Here is a 24,395-nt window from a genome sequence, read left to right as displayed (position 1 = left end):
ACTCCTCATTTAAACATACAGCAAACATGACCATTTTCCGTTCTCCTCTTTATTAATTCATAAAGCTTTAGTTTTATTTCACACATAGTTCACGGCGACAAATTAACTCGAAAAGCTTTGGAAGTGTTTAGAGAATGACTGAATTGCTCCTCTTGCAATAAGCTAATTAAATGTTTTGTTATCCAAACACCTCCATCGTTTAGCTACCTTCATTTCGTTTACTTATTCAAAATTAGTACAAATCTTTGTGTGTTATCCGTCCATTTAACTTTACAATTAGCCTGATAATATTCTAGTCAATTTGAAATTTGTATTCAAATTAGGTTTATTGTAAACTTAATTTATTTTGTATAAGAGAAAAATAAAGGCTGAATAAACTTATTTGATAAAAAAGATTTATTAAAAAATGATTATGATTCAAAGAAATTGCCCTTTTAGATTTCTTTTTGCTATAAATAAAATTTTAATTTAGCAATTTGGGTAAAATTATCAATCAATTTCCACATAATTGATTAAATGCAATATAGCTACTTTGGTGTAGTTGAAGTAACAACAATGGGATTTTAGATTTTTTGTTTTTTGCCCGATATTACAGAAATTTGGAATACATATTTTTTGTTTTGAAAAACTCTTCAAATAGAAATAATAGCACTTCAAAACTAGCATAATTTAATATAAAAAATTGATTATAAAGTAAGAGCATATAAATGGGCCGTATGAATAAAAGTAAGCAAATGCTTATACTTGCAAAATTTCAAAGTAAATACTTGTAAGTGCTCCTTCGCACTGGGCGACTTAGCAGCGCTTCTAAGCAGAAGGAAGGACGCAGTACAGCGCTGCTAAACCATGCTAAACAGACCAGTATGAAGGGGCAGTTACGAGTATTTACTTTGAATTTTTGCAAGTATAAGCATTTGCTTTTATTCATACGGCCCATTGTCTTGAATTATTTTTCAACTTGTTTTGTTAGCAGGGTATAATTTATAGTAGGTTAGTTATCGAAAGGAACAATTTATAACTAAACTATCAAGTTTGTGCATAACCTCAACTCAATTGATAGCAATATCTTCGATATATCAATAAAACAGATTAATTTAAATTGCAACAAACCTTGGGAATGATTCAGAGCTGGGAAGTAACTAAAATTTAAGTTACTTTCAAGTAACTAAGTTACTGTAACTTAGTTACTTTTGAAATAACACTAAAAGTAACTTGTAACTTAGTTACTTTCTAAAAGTAACTTATAACTTTTCCAATTTCAGAGGAACTTAGTTACTTATAAAGTAACTAAGTTACTTTCTGGTAACTAAGTTACCTAAAAAGAACTTAGTTACCTACCGAAAAGTTACTTTTTATTTATTATAAAATTATTCCTCAAAATACATTGTAGATCTCACAAGCATTTTAAATAATGTCAATAAGAAAATAGTCCTTCTTGTAATTTAATATTGAGGAGATGATAAAAGGTAGTAGCCTAAAGTGCAATTTTTTATCTCTTATTTGATATATTATGTAATGTAGGAGTATGAGTAAGATGTCGATGCACCCTACCATCGCCGTTGTAATTATATACTCAAAATTTCTTATCTGTACACTTTTCGAATTCGCGACTCGGCAACAGCACCACGCCCGGCGACGCATCGGCAGATATTTGTATATGTGATCTGATGCTTATTATGTTATTAAAAAAATGCAACTCGCCATTTGCCTTGTTAGTTGTAAACGTGAGACTGTTGTGCTTGTGAACGAAATAATATGAAAATAAAACTTTTGGTTATTCAGTATTCAGCTGTTTCTTATTATTTGTTGAAATTCGAAGCAAGCAACTGGAAAGTATCTTTTTAAAAGAACTTTTTTAAAAGTAACTTAGTTACTATAACTGTAACTAAGTTACTTTTGTTTCTACGTATCTAGTTACTCAAGTAACTTAAGTTACTTTTTGGAAAGTAACTATAGTAACTTACTTTATCAAAGTAACTTCCCAGCTCTGAATGGATTGCACATATGCGACTATCTTTCATATTTGACCGAATAATGGATTGCACATATGCAACGCTATCTTTCATATTTGTGGCCGAATTTTTACGATTTTAATAGAAGTTGCATCTGACAAATGAGAAATGAATGCAAGTGGAAATGCGCTTTTTGTAAATCGTTTACGATTACTTTTTTAACTTGTTGTCTTTAGTATTGAGTGGGCGGGGTTTCAGCTAAGGCTGCTCTACCAACCTAACCCACTACACATTTACAAATACCCATGCCCGTACCCGGATTCGAACCAGGGACCCTTAGTACCGCAGTCCAGCTTCAACTCAACTGCGACACACGGGCCGGCTTAAGAATGATGTTATTGTTTGTAAAAACATCCAATCACATGTCTTAACAACACTGTTAGCTGACAACATAGTTAAGAATGCTGTATGGCTTTATAATACGGGCCGATAATCATTTTGAAATTAACAATTTTGTGGTTTTCCCTGTATTTCTTACCCGAGCGAAAATTTTGATTTTACCGTATTAAGTTTTAAAGAAAGAGCACATGCTCAAAAATAAGTTAAAACCAACAACTTTTTTTTAAATGAAAATACATTTTTATTTTCCTTTTGGAATTTTACATAGTGTTTCATGTACAGGGTGTCCCATTTTCGACACTTTTATAGGCGTTATGGGCTCTTTTTGGGTCAAACTTGCAATGGTAAAATCAAAATTTGCACATTTTTGCTTCAGAGATACGGAGATAAATCAAACAATTTTCAATTTCAGAATGACCGTATATATTCTTAGTAAAAACAGAAACAAAAAAATGTTTCTTGAAAATTATTGATAAATAATCTGCCGTTTTCAAAATAAATAATTATACAGTACTATCGGGTAAAATAGTATATTACAGTACAAGTGGAGAAACTAAAAGTTTCACTCACGCGTGTGTCGAGATTACACACGAGGCGTAGCCGAGTGTGGAACGACACACAAGTGAGTGATTTAGTTTTCCACGAGTGCTGTATAGCGTTTTGTTCAATCCTGTTACTAATAAAAATTTAAAAAAAAACAGTGTAATAGTTATTTTTTAAGCATCTGAAAAAAACATAGTAGGTAGTTTTCGTTGTTATGGTTTCCATGAGATCTGCGTAAAACAATTGACACAATCTGTCAACAAATTACAATTGTAGCAAAAGTGTGCGCGTTTAGATTTCCGAGAAAATGGAAGATGAAAATAGTGTATTTGTGCCAGATAACATTTTGGAAGAAGCGAATGCAGCGACATTTAATTTATTACCGAAAAAATCCAAAGACAGATACATCAAGGAGTTGGAAAAATTTCGGTCGTGGATGGAGAACAGAAACGTAAATGTTGTAATTGAAGAAGTAGTGGTTGCTTATTTCAATGGATTGATACAAAAATACGCTGCCCCTTCTTTATGGTCTGTATTTTCGATGCTTAAATGCACCCTATTTGTTTTTGAGAAAGTGGACATAAGCAAGTAAGTTTTAGTTCATTATTAATTTACTGGTTGTAATATATGAAATGTTTTAGGTTTAAAACCTTGTTCGCCATTCTAAAAAGTAATTCTAAGGGTTATCAACCTAAAAAAGCGAAGACATTTGATCAAAGAGAAGTGGAAAAGTTTTTAAATGAAGCTCCTGACGAGATTTACTTGCTAATGAAGATGGTTGTTGTGATGGGAGTTATGGGCGCCTGTAGGTGTGATGAGTTAGTAAATCTTAAAACCACTGAGATTCAAGATAAAGGGACTATATTAGTCGTTAGTATCACCAAAACGAAAAATTGTAAACCGCGTTCCTTTGTTGTGACTGATGTTGAAGGAAATAATTTTAAGTGTTTAACAATATATCGAAAATATGCAGCACTGCATCCAAAAGCTCTCGGCGATGGAAGATTTTTCTTGAATTATCGATCAGGCAAATGCACAGTTCAACCAGTTGGCATAAATACTGTATCCAAAATACCTAGATTGGTGGCAAGTTACTTGAAATTGAAAGATGCCGACCTTTATACAGGACATTGCTTTAGGCGGACGTCGGCAACACTATTAGCAAATGCTTCTGCTGATATCCTTACCCTTAAAAGACACGGAGGTTGGCGATCCTCATCTATTGCTGAGAGTTATGTAGAAGAGTCGGTGACCAATAAAATCGAGATAGCGAAAAAAATTATTACGGGTGATAGTGGCAGTAGCACCAGCACCAATAACGTTTGTTTGCAAATTGGAGCAGAAGATGCTGCAAAAGTTCAAGTCCCTGGTATCAACCAACCAATTTTTAACAATTGTAATGTTAATTTTCATATTTATAAGTAATTTTGTTGTTTTGTATCTAAGTGATGAATTATGAATCAATAAAAGTTCAGCGTATGTGTATTATGAGTGGGTGAAAATTTTTCACTCACTCTTTTCGCTCACCCGTTGCTATGGAAATAGTTTGAATGGGTAAAACAAACACTTTCACATTTGGTATCTAAGTAAGAAACACTTGTTTTCAATGACAGGATTGAACAAAAGTTATTATCTAACTTAAATGGGCATACCCTGTATATTTCAATCTAAAAATAGCTATTAAATTCTGTTTTTTTAAATATAACACTGAAAAAATTCAATATCGGTTCTCCCCCCCCCCCCCCTCTTTACCATTTTCAAAAGTTTTACTTGCCACTAAAGGCATGCGCATGTAAAATGGTAACTCCTCAAATTCGAGCGGGAAATTCGAAATGCTGAACTTGGCTGTTCTATAGTTCTCTCTTTGTTGGTTGCATTCAATCGACATTGCTGTGACATTTTACTGTTCTGTGGTTTGTGTATATTTCTGTGGTCGAATGTCCATGGTTGATACTTGATTTTGTGGTCTATGTAATTTGTGTTGATATTTATTAATCGTTTATTTTGTTGATAATGGTAGCGACTTGTATTGTTTGCAAGAATTATCGCGGCAAGAAGACTGCTAATCAAAGTGGACAGGGAATATCGTTTCACACGTAAGTTGTCAATGTAGGTATTAAAAAGATAGAAAATTAGTTGTTAATTGTGCAATTCAATGGAAACTTATTTTTTATATGGCCAACTACGAGTAATCTGCTGAAATAAAATTTAGTGAAATTTGTTCTTCATTCTCAGAATGTTTGTGTTTGTATTTCAACAATCGTTTAGGTACTCGTACTTTGGTCGTATCAAGTTTGAGGAATCAATTCGTTTCTGAATGTCATATAAATTGTCATGATGTGCAATAGTACCTAATTTTACCTCGCTGTTAATATAGGTTCCCAAAGGACAATGTAGCAAAGCAAAAGTGGATGGAGGCATTGGGCCTCACCAATATCGCAGATTCATCAAGAATTTGTTCTACTCATTTTTCGGACACTGATTTTGAAGAACAACTGCTTCTTGGATCTAGGAGAAAACTAAAAAAAGCTGCAGTTCCTTCTTTGAATGAAAACCCACAATATAGCAATAAAATCAAAAATGAAAATGTAAGTAAATAATCATATAGTAATCTTCCACTACTCAACTAGATGTTTTGTGGTGTCGGTTTATAGGTAGAAGGCGAGGTAGAAGGTGAAGAAGCTCAGGTTTTCATCGACGTGGGGAAAGCTCTTTGGGAACGGTATGTAATGAGTACTTTTTCAAATTGCACATGCTGAAAAGACAGGGCATTTTTTAATATAGAAGGGTTGCATTGGACTAACTTGCATAACTACCAAGAATTGAATATTATCAAAGCTGAAAAATGCATGAATCACATTCAAATGAGTTATATGGTGGTTAAAAAAATATTCAGTTCATTTTTCTGTGTCTATCGAGTGTATAATTTATTATGCTATTATAGATCGAGCGACACAGTAAATGATGAAGCCATACCATGCCCAAAATACCGGCGAATAGGCGACATTGATGTCAAAAAAGTGTGTACATCTCCAGCAGAAGCGAAATTATGTTTAGAAGTAGCTATAGAAACAATCCAGGAACAGAGAAGAAAAATTCGCAAACTGCAAACTTCCAATAACAAACTTCGGAAATCATTTATTGATTTGAAGGCACTTTTGAACGAATTGAAGGAGAAAAATGTCTTGTCTTCTGAAGCATGGGACATTTTGATTGTAAGTTAGTATAAACCGTAGAATATTATTACATATTACAAAATAAAATTATATTTACCTGTTCGCTTCATTTGTTGAACAAATTATTTTAATGTATAACTAATTAAATCATTTTCCCATAAATGCGAGACAAAACCTGCTGTCCCTTGTTTTATAATATACTAATTCTGTATCCCATGTTTTCCTTTTCTTTCCCAGCTTTCCAACACCTTAATTCTATTATTTTTCAGCATAACAATAACTAAAGGTTGTAGTGTACCTAATCCCAAGGTTCTACGCCAAATTCACACTACAAGAACATGGAAATAATCAACCCGGCAACGTTTAAAAATGGCCAGGAATTCACTCCAAAAGCTAACCAGAATCCCGCTTAAATTTGAAACCGAAAAATGGCGTGATCAAACATCTAATGCAGGGCCTTCTTATTGTTAGTTACAAACAATGCTATGGCATGAAGTACAGTAGGGAAGGATCGTAAAATAAAACACTGAAATTGCGGAAAGTTTGTTTAATAATTATTGCTCATATTAATAAGACTGAAAGCTCGGAAATGTAAGTGGAATTAAATTACATTGCAAAAATAAACTTTGAGAATAGTAGTTCACCGAGTAAAAATAAAAATAGGCTGGGAACAAAAGAACTTGCTAAGAAAAAACCAGCCGTCAAATTAATATTAAATTATGTAGCATGTAGGCTTTGAGTGGTAACATATAGGTTAAAAACAAGTAACGTAGGCTTTGAGTGGTAACATATAGGTTAAAAACAAGTAACGTAAGGTAAGCATAGGTACTTAAGATTCTGAGAAAGGGTGAAATATACAGGATGGGACTCATCTGGTGCAATAATTTCCTTTTGTTAAGAGCAAGATGGAAAATTACATGGTCTTGTAAGGCGAATTCATTGTTACAACAAAATCACACATATCACACATAGATTGTAAACGGAAAAATTTGTATTAGAAGAATCTTGTTCCGGGTTTCGAGCCTATACAGTTGACTGTCGAGATCAGTCCCTGTATTGAGTGTCATAACTCATTTGGTTACAGTGTTTTTACTCTCTCTTCAAGGCGAAAATGTTAGTTTAAAAAGACTTTATAAATGCAAAGCGGAAACAAGGGCAACCAATTTAAATTAATACGAAAAAAAAAAAGTTAAGTGCAATGCTAGTAAGTATTTATGTAAAAGTCGTTCATCTCGCAACCAGACAGTACAAATTCAACCTTTATTATTATTATATTACTGTTCCATCTGTCTGACTGCTAATTTCCTTGGAAACAACTGCATTCAAATAGGAGGTTATCTCTCAGGTTACGATGTGATCACAGTCTACACTTTGTATCTGGTATAACCTTTGGGGTTTGATTAATTATTTTCTAATGTTTATCTTTCGTATTTTTGATTGGGATTTGATTGTATTTTCTTATGTGCTTTCATTTTAGCGGAGTGGGGCGGGTGATGGTGGTCATGGCAACTCCCCTCAGACCGTCATCATCACTTGCCTATGTCATGTCATATCTCCTTCCATTCTATTCCACAAGTCTTTAGTCTGTGTAGACAGACACAAAGTGTCAAGGCGAACGCGACTAAAATTTACAACCGTCAAGTGAACTACTGGGTGTTTTTTGTGAAATTGCCGGTTTGTTGTTTATTACGATCAATAACTATTTAAAAATTCGTTTTTTGTTATTGAAGTTAATCTAATTATTAGAAGATGTCTATTATTGGAAAGGTAAGAATTTTGATTATCTTCGAGCATTTTTACTCTCCTCACATATTAATAAGTTATCAAGTTTACCTTGATATTTAATATGCAAATTTTAAATTTTGTTTCTAGCCGATTCTATATTCCTACTGGCGAAGTTCCTGTTCTTGGAGAGTTCGAATAGGTACGACTTTAAACAACTCAAATTACCATACTAGTTGTTTATCTGGTTTTTACTCTATTTATAGCGTTGCATTTGAAGGAAATTCCGTATGATATTAAACCGGTATCATTGATTAAATCAGGAGGAGAACATCATTCAAACGAATTTCGTGAAATAAACCCTATGGAACAAGTACCTGCTTTGCAGATCGATGGTGTCACTTTGGTGGAATCGCTTAATATATTGCATTATTTGGAGGAAACTCGACCTCAAAGGCCTCTTTTACCCCATGATGTTGTTAAAAGAGCAAAGGTGATTCTATCTTATCTGACTGTTACTGTTTATTGTATTTGTGCCATTATGTTTTTATACGGCTAACAGCCGGTTGGAGGAAAGCGAGTTACAATCAAAATCCTACATTATTTGCCAAATCTGAGTTTAAACAAGAATTTTGACATTTGATTGGCTGTCTACTTCAATATAAAGCCAATCAAATGTCTTAATACCGGATTAAACAATAATCCTGGATTATTCAGGATTATTTTTTTTGTGCAACTGGCCGTAAGTTGTATAACACTATCGTTATTTAAACCGTTTCGCGACTGGGTGACCATTTTTAAGTACTTACCTGCATTTTTTATTTTATGTAGGTATTAAGAGAGCATGTATCACTTGTATAGTTACTCAACGCTTCAATTATAAAATTGACAATAAAGCAAAATTTACACCAAAACAGAAGGTGGCTACGAAATAAAAGCATCTGTGCAGGGTTGTCATATTAATTATGCTCTCCAGAGGCATTTTCGAAAATTGAACCGGTTTAACCAGGCTAATAAAAATTACCATGGAAACAATCGTGGTAATAATTGTTACTATTGCAAAATCTACCAACCTGGTTAAATTGATGGAATTTTCGAAATTGCCTCAGGAGAGAATGCCCGTCACGGAACACTTGATGCTGGTCTACAATAATCGCATGTTATAATATGAAAAACGTGCAATTGTGGACCGGCATCAGGTATTCTGTGACTGGCATTCTCACCTGGCGAGCATAATAGTTGGGCATTGAATTTTGAGTGGGAAAAAAATATTTGTATTAATCACACGAAAGGTGCAGAACACGGTTATAAAACTTATCAGTGAACCATTTGAGCATGTGCACATTTGGCTCTCCATTAAATTGTATAACCGTGGACTACAGTGTAATAAAGGAACTATTATTGTCCTCAGGAATTATTAGACCATTCTTGAGGAGAATGCTGAAGCATTAGTAGGAATTGACGGTATAGATTACACTTGAGGGCAGATATTTATACAGAAATGTTGTAGGTCAGGGAAATATGCGAAGTGATCGCCTCTGGTATACAACCTCTACAAAATTTAATTGTACTGATACATGTCGGTGAGGAAAAAAAGAACGAATGGGCTCAACATTGGATTAGTAGAGGTTTTCGAGCTGTGGAAAAATTACTATCGCAAAGCGCGGGAAAATACTGTGTCGGTGATGACATTACGTTAGCAGACTGTTGCCTAATTCCGCAAGTATTCAACGCGAGAAAATTCCACGTTGATCTTCGACCGTTCCCTATCATATTGAGGATCGACAGAGAATTAGAAAACCATCCTGCAGTTCGAGCCGCTCATCCTAGTAATCAGCCCGATTGTCCACCCGAAGTTACTAAATAATCAACACTTTGATCGATATTTTTAACAAAAAGTCACTGAACAACTCTTCCAATACACCAAACGGTTTTCAAATGTAATGCTCCGTTGACAATCTTCATATTCTTTTGGATTATGTAGGTCACCGAGACACATTTATAGAACATGTTCAATAATACTTCCGCGAGTTTGCCAATGACAACACTTGTATTAGAAGAGCTGTTTTTATATATTGCCAAGATAAAGTACAAATAATTTCTTTAAATGTCTTATTTTTTTATTGTTTTTTTTACATTTCTGGTTGTAATAATAATTATATTGGTTGACAATTTTTGTAGTGTAATTTTGAATGTGAAGTACTTGCGTTTTTATAGATCTTTTACATGAATCGGAGATATTTTTATCTTTTTGGTCCGCCTATCCAAGTTTTATTGGTCACTGAAATTAGCATTAGGTATGCAAACCAATTTATATTACTAATCGTGAACTTAAGTGATAATAGAATTAGTTATGTATATGTTGATAATACAAATAGAAGGCACTCTCAAGTGTGGTGATATAAATTTGAGCTCATATTTAGATATTTCGTGGTGACAACGAGAGTAAAATTTTATCCAAATGAAGTACTGAGCGAAAGTAAATTTTTGTAGAAATTTTTATTTATAAAAATTTATTTTTTAATTGCTTGTCCCAAGTGTTGTAGTTGCTTGATTGATGGTAGTTTATCATGGTTTGTTATGAGTAAGTGGGAAATATTTTGTACGTTCCTTCATAGGGAGCTTTTTTAATAAATCATAATATTATCTATAAATTTTTTGTGTAGTTCTCAATTGATAAATTCCACGCAACTGGGGCAGAGAAATTGGAGAAGACAGACTTGTGTAAGTGCAAGTGTCCCTCATCTCTACACCCTTAAAAGATAAAAATTCCTACATGTAGGGATATATACATATAAAATGGCTATGTTATCTTTAAGTAATAGAAAAAAAACAGAACCATTCCCAAAGTTACCGGTGGTGGTTTCTTTTGTATAAGCCGGTCTTAAAAAAATTTAAGAGGTTCGTGATAACCACTTAAGCTAGGCACAGACATAGACATATGAGAATACACAATTATGTCTATGGGCACAGACCTACGAGTAAAAAATAAGGGGAGAATATAACGGTGGTGGGAAATAGCATAGCACGCGAGTCGCGCTCATATTACCTCCTTAGCGCTGGTCAGTTATATACAGTGATATTCATTTAAAAGTAGACAGGGATTTCCTATGTCTAGTTTCAATTGACAAAAACTCCTGAAGGACACCTAATTTAATTGGTCAGTTCTAATATCGATGCAAAGTGAAGTGTTAAGTTCCCGCTCGTTTTATGTTATAAAGTAGGTATTAGCATTGATTATACACACCAACAATGGTATTAGCTTTGTTTATTCATTAAACAATGGTATTAGTGAGAAATAATAATTACAGTTAAAATTATTGTTAGTTAATTGTAAATAAATAAATCACGTAATTAAGTTTACCTTACAATAGCAAAATGTTATTGAGGAAAGTTGTTTAGTTTTATAAGTTTTGTAGTATAAATACGTTCGTCGCTGGACACCCTGTAGGATACATCCAATTGGAATGGAACACGCTATGTGTGGCTGCACATTTACCGTTCACTGACACGCATAAACAAATTTCGTGTTTTTTTGGTATTTGTCCCCAATGGGACATGGTTTGCACGATAAACTCAAAATTATTATGACTTTTCGAATTGAGGTAAAAAATTAATTAGGGTAACACACTGGTTCAGCAATTCTGTTTACGAGATGTGCGAAAACAAAACGTACCCAAGGTACCTAAAACAATTCTTAGGTGCCTGATGAATTAATGAAGTAGAATTTCAGGAATTGGTGGCTGGCGTTTGGAGTCATTTGTTTCTTGACGCTGGCTACGCGATTTTACAAAGTTCAGGAGCCTGCACACGTTTGGTAAATGTCGATGGTACACAAATTTGTGTAAGTTGCTAAAGGTTCACTTTTTAGCTGGGATGAGACACACTTTGGTAAAATGGGCAGCTGGTATATTAATCGAACGTTCTTTTTTGATGTGCATCCCCCTTTAGGGAAGGTATGTTAGTCCACTCAAAAATTGAAGTTGCATTCCTACTTTTAGATGCTTATCGGTTTAGCAGGCTACGTAACTGGTTATGATGGAACTTTTCCCTTTGATAAACCGGGTGATAAGTATTATAATACTAGCTATATTGGAATGAGAGTGGTAAGTTTAGAGATGCCTCTTTTCTACTTGCGCACTAAGCAATTTCGTTTAGTTTTGTACTGCTGTGGGTGCTACTATAGTACCAATGTCGTTTTTAATAGTAGATGAAATGACACATTCGGTAACAGCAGCCCTATTCTCATCACTGTTGATATTACTAGGTAGATGGAAGTGGAAATGTCTCTGTTCACAATTTAAAGTGTATCATTTCAGATGTGGGTTTAATTACGTTGACACAATACATTTTATTAGATCCCCTATTGCTGTGTTTCTTAATGGGATCTATTCTGGGAGCTATTAAAGTGTCTTCAGATTCTACTCGAGAATTTTCCTTCAGATGGTACAGCTGGTTGATTTTTACCGGCTTGATGTTGTCGTGCTGTATTTCTGTAAAATTTGTCGGGCTCTTTGCTGTGATGTTAGTGGGATTAATTACAATTTCTGATCTATGGAGAATTCTAGGTGATCTGACTCGTCCTGTGGTAAGTATTGCGCCCATTAGATTGCACTGTGGCGAATCATAGCTATCTAATCTCAAAAAGTGGACCCCAACATAATCAAATATATTCAAGTTGGTGGTACCTACTTTCGGTTATATCAGAAGTTGATGCCCACTTGCATATTTCAAGAATACACCCAATTTATTGTTTCATTTTTAGATTTTACATAAGATTTCATGTACAGGGAATTTTTCGTAAATGTATACATATGGAGTATGTACACTTAGAAAACAAAACGGATCAAATGCATGGTCATGATACTTAGTATCACAGCATAAATAGATGGCTGTAGGCAACCATCATTACACGCGACAAACTGGAGCTGTTTTTACAGTTCTTAAACTGTTACCACCCTGATATTTTGTGGTTCAATGGTAGAGCATTGGAGCTATAAAGTTGGAGGTTGGGTGTTCAAACCTGGACTGAGTTAAGAAGTTTTCATCTGTGACAGAGATGGGAATTTCCTTAGACTAGTTTTGAGCACTCTGTCTACCAGAGTAGTATAGAACAACTTAAGACCTTCTGCAGAGGCACCTCTAAAAAGCATTATGTGTAATGTGGGTCACTCTGTAAGTGCAAGCCTGTTGAGGGTCCAGAACAAGAGAGGGATAATAAATAAATATTTCAACCTTATCGCCTTTGCTATTCATCTTTGTGTTAAAAAATGACAATTTGATGATGATTATAAAAATAAAGACTAATAGCTAACACTAATATGACATTGAATAATCAAGTCACTGTTTTGATATCAGACGTTGATTATGATTTAAAACAAATTTGTGTAGAGTTGGTTGCCTATTATTGCCACCTATTCCATGCAATTGATCTGTTTTCTGTATGTAAACATAAAAAAAAATCTCAGCATAATATCTTATAGGTACCTAAATTTATCCGTTTTTGACATACTTATTTTAAGTTTTATATAAAAAATGACGTTTGCAGTCCAAATCACAATTGCTAATTTTTTCTATATGAGAGCTGGTTTCCTTTTACAAGAGTTTCAGCTTTAGTGTTGATATTTTGATTATAAATAAATGCAGGGAGTTTAAAAACCAACATTAAAAATTGAATTGAAAGCGAATAGTTATAATTATATCTAAGTTTTTTTTTACATGCAAACCCTCTATTTTTATAGCCATATTCATATCGCACCTTATACAGTTAGTAACAAAGATATGTAGTATTATTTATATTTGTTTGTAGGTGACACAAATATACTATTTAGGCATACGTAAAAGCGCCCTCTGTCAATATAAACATGTTCAGTAAAATTACGAAAATTACATTTAAAGGTAAAAGCAAAAATTTGTGTAGGCGTTTTAGAATTTACGTTACAATTGCGAATATTACAACAAATTTGTGTTTTGTTAAGTAGCCATTTTTATTCGCGATTCAGATGAACACTAGAGGCGCTGAAGTGATTTAAAAATGGCGTGTATTGGTGGGAGCGCTTTATAAACATTGGGTTATTCTAGCAGCTTTTTAAGTGAATTGTACTAATTTGAAAGTTTATCCTGCCGGTTTGAAAATACAACCCCTTAATTCTACCGTAACTGAAAGGTCTTTTTCTTAAGAACTCGTGGCTGTCTTGAATTAGCTTGAATCCGTAATTAACTTAATTTTCTAATTACCAATAAAGCTCACAATTTAAATTTTTCTTACTATTTGCGGCATACCTAATCGCACACACTACACATTACATCCTTGAATTTCACATATGCCACTTAGTTATGTTACTGTTGTTTGCAAAATTGCACTGATCACATTTAAAAATTTTTTAGTAGCATGATAATATGTGACGTTTTTAACCATCCTTGCTCCTTAAGGGTGAATATCATCCCTGGCGTGTTATATTGTTCAAAAGAGAATTTAATATGCTGGAATTATGCAATTTACTTTTACAGCCGTAAAAACTACAATATTGATTACTTTTGGTCATTGTAAATAAACAGAATGGTAATGTTAAACTGTTAACCCACCAATAGTAATTACAATGTGCTGGCACCATATAGAGTGTAAATTATGTATGGAACACTAAATATATGTTCAAAACTAAAATTTTTACAAAGAAGTTTTTTATGATATCCAAAATGATAAAAGTTCCCAATCAATCTAATTTGTGGTCATAAAAAAATAGTGGTTGCTATTAAAAAATATATATATGCCCCTCTTGACGTACGTCACTGATCACAATTTTAAAGTATGTTGATTCGAGCAAACTTTTTATAATTTTGGAGACCACAAAAAGGTTTAGCGCATTTTCCATGCATTGCTCAGTACTTCCCAAAAGGTCATAGCTATAGCCTATGGTTAATGGTTAAAATTTCAAACAATAAATAAGAATGCGCACATTAATCGTCAATATTTTTCTCGGCTCAGGTGCCACAGCTATAAGGTACATACCTACCGAATTCAAAAAGAACGAACTAAATATACTGACTGTAGGAGTAGTTAAGGCCTCCAACGAACAGATGGGCGGACAGAGAATGTGGCTGCAATAGTGCACGCAACTTCGTTGGAAAATGCGCTAATAAAGAAGTAATAGAGAGGCTAGCGCATTTTCACATAAGTACATTTGGGATTTATGCCCCTCTTAAAATGTTCATTTTCTTGAAAGTGTAACATGCAGAAGAACTCCGTTGCATTTCCCACAATATGCAGGCAGAACCATTTTTTTCTTGGTATTCATGGATTTCTAAGATTGCCTGATATTGTGGTTGTAAAAAAAAGCACGGGCGCAATAGCACATTTTTTTATTATTGAGAGTGTGCTAAACATTTTGGTGATATGGTTCTCAATATTGTAAGCGTCTGCGTTACTAATGGGCGATCAAAAATGAGTTGCTGTCGAGTCGCCTTTGGAAGTTCACCTTAAATACGATTTCTCATGTAAACAAAATTTCCAAAGGTGACACGACAGCAACTCTTTTTTGATCGCACAGTATTTCCCTCGGTATTTCCATTCCCTAAAGGAATTTCAAGCTCCTATTCCTATCTGCATTAATAAGAGGTACCCACGCAAGCCCATTTTATCTGTACACCTTGTGTACTTTGGTATACAATTAAAGATAACACTACAACGATGTACAGAAACAAAAGAAAATATCACATTCATAGTTTTTAATTTCTTTATTTCTATCCCTAGCGATCAAGAATTGAATTACCTACACTGACTAGCTTATAACATTTCTGTTAAAGTTTTGTGTTTTTCTTTACAGTTTTCCTCTTTTTTAAATAAATTTCCTAGTACAATGCCACAAAATAAGATCAATCCTACATGTACATTTGACACAAACTTTGAAGCACAATCCGCTACACTATCCGTGTTCAGCATAAATATTTGGGACGCCAAGTGAGAGGAGAGCAACGCGATAGATGCATAGTAAGGCATTGTTTGAGCGTTCATTACGCCAGATATTATTAAATTTGTTATCATGGTGACGGTGAATGCTGACAAATATAGTTTTGTGTTATTACCGAAACGGATGGCCGTAGATTTCATACCGATAATTAAATCATCTTTACGATCTTGATGTGCGTAAATGGTGTCATATACGAGTGTCCAACACACTCCTGCAACATACAACGGTATGCAAACGGGACCATTGACGTGACCTTGTATGGCACTATACCCTAATAGCGCACCCCAATTAAAAGCTAGTCCTAACACAAACTGAGGCCAATGCGTATAGCGTTTCATTAACGGATACGTCACAACAAGTCCCAATGAGCTTGCGCCTAAAAATACACTATACCAGTTTAGCTGCATCAAAACTGCTAGGCCTACGCTTAATTGTCCGGCTAAAAATATCCAAGATTGCTTTAGCGAAACACTACCACTAACTAATGGACGTTCTCGAGTTCGAACAACCTTCTTGTCGATGTCACGGTCCCACATATCATTAATTGTACAGCCTGCTCCTCGCATAACCACAGCTCCAGTACCAAACAGAAGGAGCATGTATGGATCTGGCAATGCTCCAGGTGCCGCAGCCGATGCTATTGACCAACCGCATGGCCAGTACAGCAACCATGATCCAACAGGCTTGTCCAATCTCATCAATTTTAAATATGGCTGTACAGATTTCGGCGCACTTTCCACCAGTCGACTAGAAATTCTCACATTATTCACTCTTTCCGTTTTATGTTCATTCACAACGTTCACTGAAGTTTTACACGATCTTCTTACAATACCTACAATTTGCTCCTTCAATAATTTTATTTCTTTTCTATTTAACGAAGATTTAAAACAGCTATTACGTAGTACATGTAACATTATACAAACTTGCTGTGTTTGTACAGAAGTCGCCCCTTTAGACTCAAACTGTAGACTAGCATCCTAATTATCTAAAAGGTGAAATTAAAGGTATATCGCATTTTGAATTAAAATACCTTCTTTCTTATCGATAAATGTGTACAAATTATGCAATAAAGGATTTTAGGTTAGGAATGAATTTGGCTTATCTACTTTATGGTTGTAATTTGATAATAAGGGAAACTGTAGGAAAAAGTGTAATTACTTAGCACTTTTATGGAAATTCCAATGCACTTTTTATTAAAAACAACATCATAGATAGGTAGTACAATTTTAAATAAAGACACGTACATATTTATAACCTCAAATATAATAAAAGACCTATTCCTAACCTTAATTTTATGCGAACTTCTGTTGTGATTTTTCAAGTTGCAAGCGTAGGTCATATGATAATTATTGATAACAATTGATTAATAAAAAATTAAAACTAATTGAAAGCATAGGCGTAGCAAGGCCTCCAGTTGGGAGACTCGCATCTAGATTTCGACGTGACTCTTTTAATACAGTAATTACAATGGAATACAAAACAAAAAAATTAAACAAGATTATAAGAGGCAGTACCATTGAGTTAGGCAGTACCTACCTAGTAAATGTTTATCTATTTTATGATTTAACAGCGCGTCGACTACGCTCATTAACAAATCTCAAAAATGTGTGATATTCGTTAAGCGTGACTACGGGGTGCTCATAAAGAACTTGAAGATGGGGTAGCTGGAGGTCCTCTTTTTGATATAATCTCCATTCAAACCAGTGCCAGATTAAGGAACTTAAGGACCTTGAAGCGCTAAAAATCTTTGGACCCCGTACTTCATTACAAAACTAAAATTGGTCACAAAGTAGCTACACATTTATAAATTAATCTGTTTTTGTTATTTGTTAAAAGTAAAATGTATTTCTTAATAAACATCAGTCTAACCTTCTCACAAATTTCATTGCTCATTGTACATAAAACTTTCACATAGATAGATGTTGGAGGTTGGAATCAAGTGCGAAATTAAATAGTCTTATTATCATGCTTTAAAGAAAACCAGGAAATTCCGATTACGTCCAAAGATATCATCAACTTTATTTTTTTATATGGCCTGCAAAAAAGTCATAGTGTATTGTGTACTTCGCATTTTTTATTACAAATACACAAAAAATAAAACGGAAATTCTGTTCGTTTCAACAGGATGGTGCACCCGAGCACAACCCGCTAATCGTGTAAAAATACCCTCTCAAATTCCCTGTAAAATGGAAAATTTGTCCAATAGGTGTTCTCGCACGATTTGGGCGTTCTGCGCGGGTGCTCTCATCTTGTTGAAACCAACAATTTGTTTTTTTTTTGTGCCGTACATCGTTGGATTCGTAATAAAAAATTCTACTCAACATAGTGTGTACTTTTTTGACGGGCAAACTTAATCTAAAAGCAAAAATTAATCGGTACGAGTGCAAAATAAATTTACGGAAAATCTCAAAATTACGGTACTTACAAACGTAACTTGTAAAGATGCAAAAAGCAGAATGCAAAAGATTTAAATACGATTAAACACCAAAGGCAAAAAGATTCAAAAGGCAAAAAATTTCTTGAGTTTCGGTAAATCACCACCAAAGGCATTCTCTATCCCCCTTTACTTTATCTAAACTTCTCAAAATACGGAGAGGGGACGTAGGAAATTCCGGACCGGCCGGCGTATTCGTTTAATGCTGTCCAAAAATTACATCTTCTTTAATTAATTACGTTCTTCCCTTCGTCGAAAAAAACGGGACGATGTCAAAATTCAAATTTTTTAAGGACGCACCTAACGGATGTAATCTTGACTTAATCGGAGGCTGTTAACTGTAACTCATTCAACTAATTACGGTTAATTATACTTATCGAAATAGTCGGAATGAAATATCCAAATTCTTTTGTTCCTTGAAATGTGAGGTCAAGCGGCGTAATTTGTTTTCATTAAACTGCAATTTCCTACAGGAACGGTTGCAAAACGGATAAATTCAATTCATCAAAGTACAGGGTGGTCATCATAAGGCGGGTAAACTACAAGGCTGGAAACCGGTGTTTGGTTACAACACTACAAGTACATAAAAGATCGATAATGGTATCATTTTTGGTACTGGCAATGTGGGTAGGCAATGATTTAGTGCTGAAGTGTGGCCATTTCTTCCTTCTTGTACCTACACATCACTATTAAGTTTATTATTGATATGGTCGTGGGATAAAGGCATAAACAAATCAGAATTAAGATATGATTTGAATTATGAGAGCCAATGGGTTAGATGCTTGACTTTATCATCTGATTCAAAGCTGGATATGGAAAAGAATAGAATAGGGCAGTATTTCCTCGCGACCCCGAATATTGAATGGGCCCTGATGGGCGATTACATGAATTAAAAAAATAGGAAGTGATAAATTTGATATTTCGTTCGGCTATTTATGATTTTTAAAAATGTAGGTTACTTAAGTTGCGGAAAGAGGTGGGTCACGAAATTGGAAATTTCTGTTAGATGGGTCGGAACCGAGTAACTTTGAGAACCACTGGAGTAGGGTATCTTCAACTGAAACTCCACCCACTTGAGAATAATGGGAAAATAAAGACAATCGGATGTATCATTTTGCCGTCAGAGAAACTTTATTTACTAAATAAATGCCTGCTTGTTATGGTAACAAGTTACCTATTTTAAGACACAGGAGTATAAATGATTGTTAATGATATTAATCGAATTTTGAATGATGTACTATTGCTCTAGAATTTCTTTGCCGAAACCATACTCTTTGAATCGATTTGCAAATTGTCAGAAAACCACATTAAAAATGCAACATAATATAAATATTTAGTTTCTCCAGAATTTCCAACTATGCATAGGTAAGTGTTTTACTATGAAAACGATTTTTCCAAAGACTTCCTAAAATGTATAGTGGTAGATTGTGTCTTTACATTTTACGTGAGAGTAAACAGAAGATGGATTTGATTCTTGATCCATGCTACCAAAAATACAAACAGTTTTTCAGATAAATAGTGCAAGAAATAGTGTAATAAAATGAAAAAATGACATTTTTATAGTTAAGATAAACTTAACCATATAGACATATAGACATGAACTGCGCATGCGAATGCTAAGCGCGGATACTGTAGGGGAGCGAGAGGGAAACTAAGACGCAAGCGCTCTCTCTGTCGCGCTTCTGTTGGTCACATACAATCGACATTGAGGGTGGAAGTGTAATCAACACAAGCGCGATAGCGAGAGCGTTTGCTTCTTAGCTTTCCCCTCTAGTGCACCTGCAGTATCCGCGCTTAGCATTGGCATGCGCAGTCTCTTTCTGCATGTCGATGCTCTTAACAGAAATACACTTTTAACATGTTAAAAGGAAATACACATGAAATAGTTAGTGCTAATTATAAAATATACTGTTGAAAACACTGAGCTTTTCTCGTAGACTTGCGTTTGTTAAAGTTGCATGGTTTTTAATACTGTAATTATACTGTCTACCTACCATTTCATATTTACTTATTTTTTAGACTGTGACTTTGAAGCATTTAATTGCAAGAGCAATATGTTTAATTATTTGGCCCATATTACTATACGTGACATTTTTTTACATACATCTCGCAGTTTTGAATCGCAGGTAAGCCAAAGTATATAATGAGTCGGTACTCTACTATCAGTGTAACTGTAGAAAAAGTATGTACTTTCGATTGTTTTTGCTTTTATGTAATTCTGAAAGTTGTCTTCTCCTGCATGGCAAAGGTTTTTTCTACAGTTATAATAGTGGTCTTGTAATATCATATCAGTAGCGGACTTTGTAGAACCAATAATAATGTATTACCTTGTACGAATTTAACTATAGTGCACTAACTTATGGTGTTGGGAAATTGGGACTATTGTATGGGGTATTAGGAATCTTCTCAACTAATATTTCTTTTCTGTATCTAATGACCAGTTTTTCCACCATAGCTGGTGATTGGGTGACCCATTTTATCGACGTAGTTTCGATTTCAATTAGATAACAAAAATTGTACTAGTTTTCTTATAAAATAATCCCACGGAAAGCTGTAAAGAAGTATGCGTTTTATGCTTCCATAGGCATGTACGTCCAAGCGCGTTTCTTAACGACAACCCGTGAAAACTGATGGATGGACTGGCCGCCCGGACGTTAGACCTTTTGAGGTTGCTCACAGTACTGTCGCTACTTAATAAACAATGGACAAGTTTCATGATGTTGATAATACAATATTTAACCAATACTACCAGTACTAAGCGAACGAACAGACATCGTATGGGAATAGGTCAAGTGACGTCACACGCTGAAACGAAATTATTTTTCTCATCGCAACTTAAAATCTTCTAACTTTTTCATTTGTTGAGTTATTTTAATGAATTTTTGTTTCATTTTACTTAAATTTTGTTCAATAATTATGAAAACAAAAAGAGTTAGAGTTACAGTTAAAAAAATGCGAAGAGACCAAAAAATAGCTTATACGACAATCAAAAATGCAACGTCGCAAATTACTACTCTTTCCTCTTGATCTGTACAAAGTTTGCATGCAGAAAAAAATAATCGGATACATTGTCTTGGCATTCGTTTAATTTTGCCTTATAATCTGTATAGTGCAATTATTTCCTGATACATTCAAGTCTTGACCAAAAATCACCTTTTGCTATATCATGCATTATTAGTCGTTTTTTCTTTCAATTAGGTACATGTGTAATTGCTTCATTGCTCGGCCTATCTGGTTCTTTTGTTATACAATAACGTCATTATATCTTCTTCTGCAGATATCTGAAACAGTCCTCAACATAGTCGAGCAATGGCAATGGGACAGACAGATGAATTGGTAGATTTATTTCAATTCAAGAGGAATGATATATGGAAAAAGTTTTTTAGTGCAATGTGCTAGTGTTGTCTAATATCGAATTGACCAATTAACATTTACTTGACTTAAATGGAAAAGAATGAATAAGCTACGTCTGCTGTACATGTCCCATACATATCGTAGGTTTAAATTTCGCTTACAATCACACGTGCGCACAAAGAATGTCTGGGATTAGTAAAGTGTAATTGAGGAATGTCATGGCAATTCGTTGTGCTCGAGATAAATGGTCGAAATTAACCATCTAACCTATTAGTGTGGTGATCTATAAAGTCTAATTATCGTTGCAATCAAGCAATTTTACTTACCTCTCTTGCATGCGGTAGCTTTAAGTATATTGAAGTAGTACTTTAATCATTAATTTTATTTTTAGTGGTAATGGAGATGGGTTTTACAGTTCAGCATTTCAATCGCAATTAATCGGTAACAGTTTGCACAATGCCAGTATGCCTCATCTTGTTGCATATGGAGCTGTAGTTACTCTCAAAAACCACAGAACAGGAGGAGGCTATTTACATTCACACTACCATCTCTATCCGGACGGAATTGGAGCAAAACAACAGCAGGTATAGCGACATTTATTTCAGCATATAATACAGTTGTATCCTTAGATAACTACATATACGCATAAAGATGACAATAACAAATGGATTATTTATAAGTACAACACTAACGATGTAAAAGGAGTTACCATTGTACGAAGTGGGGATTTAGTCAGATTTGTGCATTTGCCGACAAAGCGTAATTTACACTCGCACAAAGAACAAGCTCCAATAACAAAGAAACACTTTCAAGTAACCGGCTACGGTGAGGTAAACCCTAACTGATCACAATTCAATTGCTTCACTTGCAATTATTCTTCAGAATGGGACAGGTGACGCTAACGATATTTGGAGAGTTTCGATAATCGGTGGCACTGATGGTAGCGAAGTTACTACAGTCAGTAGTAAAATTAGATTAATACACTATCTACAGTCGTGCGCATTAACAAGCACTGGCAAGCAGTTGCCCAAATGGGGCTATGAGCAACAGGAAGTATCTTGTAATCCGAATCTTCGTGATGCTAACGCAATATGGAATGTTGAAGAGAACTTTTTTCAAAAATGTAATGAGTCTTGGGACTTTTGAAAGTGTTTTCAGTTATTTCAATTTTAGTGCCTAACGTTAGTTTTAAAGTCTACGCGCCGAGCTTTATTGAAAGATTTCTCGAATCACACGCTGTAATGTTTCAAGGCAATGCGGGTTTAAAACCTAAAGAAGGAGAGGTTACATCTCGTCCTTGGCAGTGGCCAATTAATTACAGGGTAAAATTTGACGCAATGTTATAAGAAAATTATGGTTTCACTCATTTTAGGGCCAATTTTTTTCCGGTTCTGCATATAGAATTTATCTACTTGGGAATCCTGTGATCTGGTGGGGTAATTTAGTATTCCTGATTGTTTTTGTGATAGTATTTATTACAAGGAGTATTAAGCAACAAAGAGGATATGTCAAAACATTAACAGGTACGAAATTTATTCTCGCTTGTTATGTAATTTAATCCGTGTTTTTGTATAGTAGAAGCACCCAACCGACATTTAGAAGCTTGTGCATGGATGTTTTTGGCATGGTCATTACACTATGTGCCTTTCTGGGCAATGGGTCGGGTGCTATACTTTCATCACTACTTCCCGGCGTTGTTATTTAACTCAATGTTAACAGGTAATTTCAGAAATGAGAAGAAACAAGGTTGAGATACTATTTCAGGTATTCTGTTTGATTATTTATTGGACGTAATTCCATGCCTCTTTCCGGAAAAGATTGGTACCACAATTTATCATACAATGATGGGTTTGTTTTTAGCTATTCTAATGTATAGCTTTGTAAATTTTGCGCCTCTTGCGTATGGTATGACAGGCCCAAGTTCAAGTGAACGTAATTCGACAATGTCTGGGCTAAAATGGTTGGATAGTTGGGAATTTTGAAATTACCACAGATTTATGTTTACAACTTATTTTTATACAATAAAGACTTTTATGCATTTTATTTTTTAGTTCTTTCTGGAATATGGGCTATGAGAAAATTACAGACATAAGATACTTTTTGAAGATATTATATAATCTTTGGTTTTTGTCTAAATTTTAATCAATTACTTCCATATCACTTAATACATATTACAAATAATAAACAGAACGCATATGAAATATAGGTTCTGGTTCCACACTTTACGAAAAATTCTTTTTCAGGGTTCCGGTTTGGTGGCTTCAGTAATTTTCAGTTCCGGTTCCAGTGTTTTTTTGGTTTTAAGGGTTCTAACATAAATAAATAAAATTAATAGTAAAAAATAAAAATTATTATTAATTATAGAAATGTTTTAATTAATGTTTCTAGCTTCCTTTTCTTCAGCAATAGTTTCATCATTGTTTCATCCAATTGCTTTCTTCATACACTCTTCAACTTTCTTACTGTTTTTGATTAATTTTCGGATTTAGTCACTCTAAAATATTTTATATTTCTTTAGTATTAAGGTTAAGTTGGTAGGACTTAATGTCCAGCCCTGAATATAAGTGAGATTTTGGATTTTTGACTTTTGAAATTTCTTGCAAATTCTACAATTCTGGACATAATTCAGAAGGCAAGATTTTATTATTTACCATCAAGTCGATAAAGGACCAGTCACCGGCGATTACAAATGAAAGCTTTTGCTTCTCGTCTTCTATACACGGTGTCCATTTTTGGAGTGCCACTATGGGGATCTCGCTTACCTTAAGAGATAGAAGGTTGGTGAAATGGGGGCAAAGTTGCCAATTTCCCTGCTGAATAACCATCTGAACAGAAATTTAAAATATCA

At 34.3% G+C, this 24,395-nt stretch overlaps 5 protein-coding genes across 7 annotated transcripts; 4 read left to right on the top strand and 1 right to left on the bottom strand.

Annotated features, from left to right (window-relative positions):
• The first annotated feature begins 2,884 nt into the window (after positions 1-2,884).
• On the top strand, positions 2,885-4,452 carry LOC116169146. The gene is made up of 3 exons (XM_031485173.1): positions 2,885-3,482; positions 3,536-4,290; positions 4,370-4,452. Exons 1-3 carry the CDS (start codon positions 3,202-3,204, stop codon positions 4,450-4,452), a joined length of 1,119 nt encoding a protein of 372 aa, XP_031341033.1. The 5' UTR covers positions 2,885-3,201.
• A 372-nt stretch (positions 4,453-4,824) lies between these two features.
• On the top strand, positions 4,825-6,172 carry LOC116168592 (THAP domain-containing protein 6-like). Of its 3 annotated transcripts, none has more exons than XM_031484512.1 (4): positions 4,825-4,990; positions 5,272-5,482; positions 5,561-5,616; positions 5,839-6,172. In XM_031484512.1, exons 1-4 carry the CDS (start codon positions 4,908-4,910, stop codon positions 6,116-6,118), a joined length of 630 nt encoding a protein of 209 aa, XP_031340372.1. In that variant the 5' UTR covers positions 4,825-4,907; the 3' UTR covers positions 6,119-6,172. The 3 variants fall into 3 exon arrangements, with proteins under 3 accessions (XP_031340372.1, XP_031340371.1, XP_031340373.1); XM_031484511.1 differs by having other exon boundaries at positions 5,549-5,616; XM_031484513.1 differs by having other exon boundaries at positions 4,825-5,003; positions 5,549-5,616.
• A 1,414-nt stretch (positions 6,173-7,586) lies between these two features.
• LOC116168591 (probable maleylacetoacetate isomerase 2) lies at positions 7,587-9,682 on the top strand. Its single transcript, XM_031484509.1, has 4 exons — positions 7,587-7,837; positions 7,943-7,994; positions 8,059-8,285; positions 9,303-9,682. Exons 1-4 carry the CDS (start codon positions 7,820-7,822, stop codon positions 9,657-9,659), a joined length of 654 nt encoding a protein of 217 aa, XP_031340369.1. The 5' UTR covers positions 7,587-7,819; the 3' UTR covers positions 9,660-9,682.
• A 1,579-nt stretch (positions 9,683-11,261) lies between these two features.
• LOC116168014 (protein O-mannosyl-transferase 2) lies at positions 11,262-23,590 on the top strand. The gene is given in 14 exon segments (XM_031483655.1): positions 11,262-11,473; positions 11,526-11,609; positions 11,664-11,748; positions 11,794-11,898; positions 11,951-12,059; positions 12,112-12,380; positions 20,213-20,319; positions 21,939-22,131; positions 22,177-22,377; positions 22,430-22,670; positions 22,721-22,869; positions 22,920-23,099; positions 23,101-23,266; positions 23,312-23,590. Coding segments are annotated over 14 exon segments (2,133 nt in total). The 5' UTR covers positions 11,262-11,447; the 3' UTR covers positions 23,530-23,590.
• LOC116168015 (4-hydroxybenzoate polyprenyltransferase, mitochondrial) lies at positions 15,501-17,500 on the bottom strand. The gene is made up of 2 exons (XM_031483657.1): positions 16,790-17,500; positions 15,501-16,744 (listed from the first exon to the last, which is right to left on the bottom strand). Exon 2 carries the CDS (start codon positions 16,671-16,673, stop codon positions 15,576-15,578), a length of 1,098 nt encoding a protein of 365 aa, XP_031339517.1. The 5' UTR covers positions 16,674-16,744; positions 16,790-17,500; the 3' UTR covers positions 15,501-15,575.
• Positions 23,591-24,395: the final 805 nt, after the last annotated feature.

The sequence above is a fragment of the Photinus pyralis genome, unplaced genomic scaffold (genome assembly GCF_008802855.1).
Source record: "Photinus pyralis isolate 1611_PpyrPB1 unplaced genomic scaffold, Ppyr1.3 Ppyr1.4_LG4, whole genome shotgun sequence".
Classification (NCBI taxonomy): domain Eukaryota; kingdom Metazoa; phylum Arthropoda; class Insecta; order Coleoptera; family Lampyridae; genus Photinus; species Photinus pyralis.
This window is presented reverse-complemented; position numbering and strand designations above follow the sequence as displayed.